Source organism: Sphaeroforma arctica (genome assembly GCF_001186125.1).
Source record: "Sphaeroforma arctica JP610 unplaced genomic scaffold supercont1.2574, whole genome shotgun sequence".
NCBI lineage: Eukaryota > Ichthyosporea > Ichthyophonida > Sphaeroforma > Sphaeroforma arctica.
Genome location: NW_014037984.1, coordinates 1,528 through 5,706, shown reverse-complemented (window position 1 = coordinate 5,706; position 4,179 = coordinate 1,528). Strand labels below are relative to the sequence as shown.

General features: G+C 40.2%; 2 protein-coding genes across 2 annotated transcripts in view; one reads left to right on the top strand and one right to left on the bottom strand.

Annotated features, from left to right (window-relative positions):
- The first annotated feature begins 1,151 nt into the window (after positions 1-1,151).
- On the top strand, positions 1,152-2,619 carry SARC_12775 (hypothetical protein). The gene is made up of 2 exons (XM_014293112.1): positions 1,152-1,715; positions 1,940-2,619. Exons 1-2 carry the CDS (start codon positions 1,239-1,241, stop codon positions 2,234-2,236), a joined length of 774 nt encoding a protein of 257 aa, XP_014148587.1. The 5' UTR covers positions 1,152-1,238; the 3' UTR covers positions 2,237-2,619.
- Positions 2,620-2,787: 168 nt separating this feature from the next.
- The window catches only part of SARC_12774 (hypothetical protein), a 2,245-nt gene continuing 853 nt past the window's right edge, over positions 2,788-4,179 (bottom strand). Inside the window, exon 2 of the mRNA XM_014293111.1 lies at positions 2,788-3,285. Coding sequence (XP_014148586.1) covers positions 2,875-3,285 — 411 coding nt within the window. The 3' untranslated portion in view covers positions 2,788-2,874. The remainder of the gene's footprint in view (positions 3,286-4,179) is intronic.

Genomic DNA, 4,179 nt, shown 5'->3' with positions numbered 1-4,179 from the left:
TGTGTGTGTGTGTGTGTATACATATATATATATATACATAATATATATATATATATATATATATAACACAGATCTGTACACACACATACGCATTTTCACTATGTGCACGTAAACCTACAAATACAGAAAATGACGTGTATACTCAAGGGGTGATGAGGCAGTACTTCCTCTACTGCTATAGCTAGTACAACCTGCACAGGAACAACAGACTGCGATCAAGTAGGTGCACATAAATACAAGCACTTATTATTAGTCCTGTGGAGACTATGACTCAAGATCGGAACGCTATGGTTCAAAAGCGGAAGGCTATGGTTCTGGCTCGAATTCTCATCTCTCATTGGTTCGTATTGGATTTGCAGCGGATTTTCAAGACCGGATTTTCGAAAATAGATGAGAGAAAAAGTAAAACTGACAACACTGATTTATTATATTTGAAAAATGATGGCACGTACAAAAAACTGAGAATTCCACACGCACAATATAAATAGTACATACATATTTACATAGTGATAGTACGTCAATACAACATTAAAACTATACAATTATGCATAGTACAGTACATGGTGAGAAATTATTCACAAAGGCACAGACTATGAAATACTCCATAGCCGCACAAGATGACACAACCTGTATTTATTTTTTTGCACCCAGCTGAGAGCGCCAGTGGAACGATAGCGACAGAACATCTTTGATTTTATACGTCCTTCCCATTTCGTTACCAGAATATTCGACTTGGCAACCAATCGTTATATCAAAACAGACGAAATTCTCTTAAACATTTTATAGAAAAGACTTTTCTAACAAAATTGAAAAGATATATACTGTATCCTCTTTTTTTTTTAAGAACAGAGCACTGGAGTCTAAAGGCTGCCCTTGGGCTTGGGCCTTGGCCCTTACCCGCCGCCTCTTGGCCTCTTGGCCCTCTTCTTCTTGTGGGTCTAAATTAAAGAATCGAAGCGCTCTAAAGTCTCGAGTTCAAGAATGTCTTCGGGTCGGCGACCTTAGGCGTTAAATATATAATTATAAATAAATACGTCCCGCCTCTTTTGTAGTATAAAATACCATAGTGACCAGAGTCAAATTTCAAAGGCTTGCTGGGTTTACCAATGTATAGAGAAAATTCATTTTGAATGAACAATAAGGACTGATAACAAATATATTATCTCGCCACTTGTTCTCTTCGTTGTAGCCACAAGAATTCAAGGATCCAGATTTTTGAAACACACCCCACGAGCAAAATGTTCTCAAGAAAGCAGATAAGTATTCTAGTGCTAGCGGTCATTCTGTTAATACAGTCGGCACTCGCAGTTCCCATCACTAATTTCAGTAAATTCGACCTACAAAAACTTTCACTTTCCAAGCCATCAAGGGAAAATGTCGTTACAACTCGTACACCTGACGGTGGTAAACGCATGATGATCATTGTTCGTGCGGATGCGGATATTTACGATACACTCCCATCTAGCGTACTGAACTTTGCACCATTCACGAGCGTGTGGCCATTTACCCTCAACAACAATGAAGCATCAGCCGTCCAGGAGGCATCAAGGAATAGTTCTCAGACCAAGGAAGATACTTCTTCGGTACCGGAAGCCATCGTTAGAGATGTGCAGAATATCATTAAAAACGTCCAAAGCACAACACAGTATATGAATATGAAGAATGAGGGGCATATGGACTACAAGGGCGTTGCTTCACTCGATTCCGATTCTAAAGTAAGTCGCCAATATGTGAATCTTTCGTCTAGACAGTAAGATAGCGTCCTCTTCTTTACCCTCATCCCCATCGTGTTAAGTGTTCAAACGAACAGAGCCTTTGTAGTTATGATGGCGACCCAGAAAAAATGCTAGGAACATCGACTCTGCTCGACTATGGCAATCATCGCTGCCATTTGTGATATATATTTTCAATACTAAACATGGTTTTTTTGCTTCTACAGACGCCCGCTGGGATTCGTCTGAAAATGAAGATTCAAAGCAACTCTCACCATAATCCGTATTGGGGGGCACTTATTGACTCTCCGTATTTCCTCATGAGTACCGGGTTTCTCCTCTGTCTTACCATCTTTATCATGCTTTCTGCGTGCTGCAACGTTGCTTTCAAAGTACGACCCACTAACAAGGGAGACATCGTGATAGATTTTTGGGTTGCCAAAGACAACGATGATCTTCAGGGTATAAATTTCCTCAAAAAGAAGACTGGAACCCTTTTCAGAGCCAATACGGTGTCAGTCTAAGAGCCAATGTCTCATCCCCTAATGGACACGAGGTAACCACAATTAATCGTCTGCAAGGAACAGCATAAGGTACATTACGCGCTGATTTAAGCAGTAGCAAGATGTCAGTCGCAGATCTTCTCGATATATATCAAACCACAAACAAGAACGCCTTCAGGAGAGCATCCATCATCCAGCAAAGCACACAAGAGTTAAAGGAACTCTTAAGTGCTAGCGTACATACTCCTTAAGATACTGCGGTTGAAATTTACCACAACCAGACAAACCTGCGTCGAGACTGCGCTTCCGACATGTATACTTTCAAACATCCTGAGACGGAGCAGGCAGAAAGTATTTATTAGATCAATAAAACAAAAGTCAAAATAAATTTCAAAATTACGAACCCTCCCCAGATGTGCACATAATAAATACGTATGAGAGCCATGTCATAATAATCGGAGCCACGCGTGTCACACACCCATCACGATGCAGATTGAATGACCAGAGGCGCTTGTTCACGTCAAAAGTTTACAGGCTTATTCGCACTATCGTGTGCAACACACACGACTAAGCAACTGACCGTTTATATATTTATTACGCAAGTTGTACTCCGCATAAGTTACGAGAAACTGATTAGGGACTTCTTAACTTTTATCGCATCATAGATATTCTACAAGTATCTTCATAACTGTCATCCGGGCTGGTACCTTTGTAATAAAAAAATGGCTTCCTTCTATTATATGAGTGTCTAGCGGCTGTTTCACAGATTCAGCTTCTGAATCTGATAGCTTGGGGTTGAACAACCCGTGCCAGCCCTTTATCTTCTCCATGGGTACCACCTTATCGTTGGTGCCACATAGTAAGACACCTTTGCACGGCGATTTCACCTGCCTGATATTCTCTTTCTGGCTCATAGCTAATCTATAGTAGTTTAGCAAATCAAAATCTGCCCTGATGGCTGGTAGCATGACCTCCATTAACTCTGTATTTGATAGAACCTCTTCAGGGGTTCCTCCCAATCGTCTAAGTCGGTCAATTGCATCATCATGAGACATATTTTTCCAAGGTACCTGAATAGTATGTAGTATCAGCGGAAGCAATTAGAGGTGTCAACCGGGAAGACATAAGGTGCGTACAATCGGCATCAGCGATATTACTACGAGCCCCCAAATCAACCTAGTCGTATATTGTAGACATAATAGACTGATACAACGCTAACATAGAATATAAACGAGGGAAAGTGAAGAACTTGTTCGTATAGTGAGGGTGGCGGCACAGTCCATATAAGACTATGTCACGGGCTCAAAACTGACTAACATTTAACGTACATTTGCAGGTGTAGTGACGTACACTTGGTACACATATGGATGGCTATTAAAATTAAGATCATACGCATGTCTGCTACTTATGATTCTCCATACAGTATACTACATTTCGGGAGCATAGTGCCTAGACAATAAGAGGCGGCATATAACTTATAAAGAAAGACAGGACAGTATGTTTATGTGCGTGCAATGATATTACACAGTCCCACCCAATGCTCCATATTGATGATATATCTCAAGTTCTCGACAAGACATCAATTCATAGGTCACACGAGCCCGCATTCTAAACAAATTTCAAACATGCGTATATGGAAAGTATCCGACATACACACGAATTTGTGAAGATTCTGAATGAACAGAATATAACTTCTAAACACCATACATTACCGGTTTGACTATCTTGTTTGAATGTACTTTTATACATCCACACACACAGACACACACGCACGCACACGCACACACACACACAAGCACACACACAATAATATATATATATATATGTGTGTGTGTGTGTGTGTGTGTGTGTGTGTGCGTGTTGTTGTGTGTGTGTGTGTGTGTGTATGTGTGTGTGCGTGTGTGTGTGTAAGTATATATACATATATATATATCAAACACACATATATATACATATATACATAT

What these genes read in the sequence shown, in the direction of transcription:
- SARC_12775 (XM_014293112.1), top strand. Translation starts at nt 1,239, where the DNA reads ATGTTCTCAAGAAAGCAGATAAGTATTCTAGTGCTAGCGGTCATTCTG. An exon ending in CACTCGATTCCGATTCTAAA is followed by an intron (nt 1,716 to 1,939) that starts GTAAGTCGCCAA and finishes TTGCTTCTACAG; the next exon opens with ACGCCCGCTGGGATTCGTCT.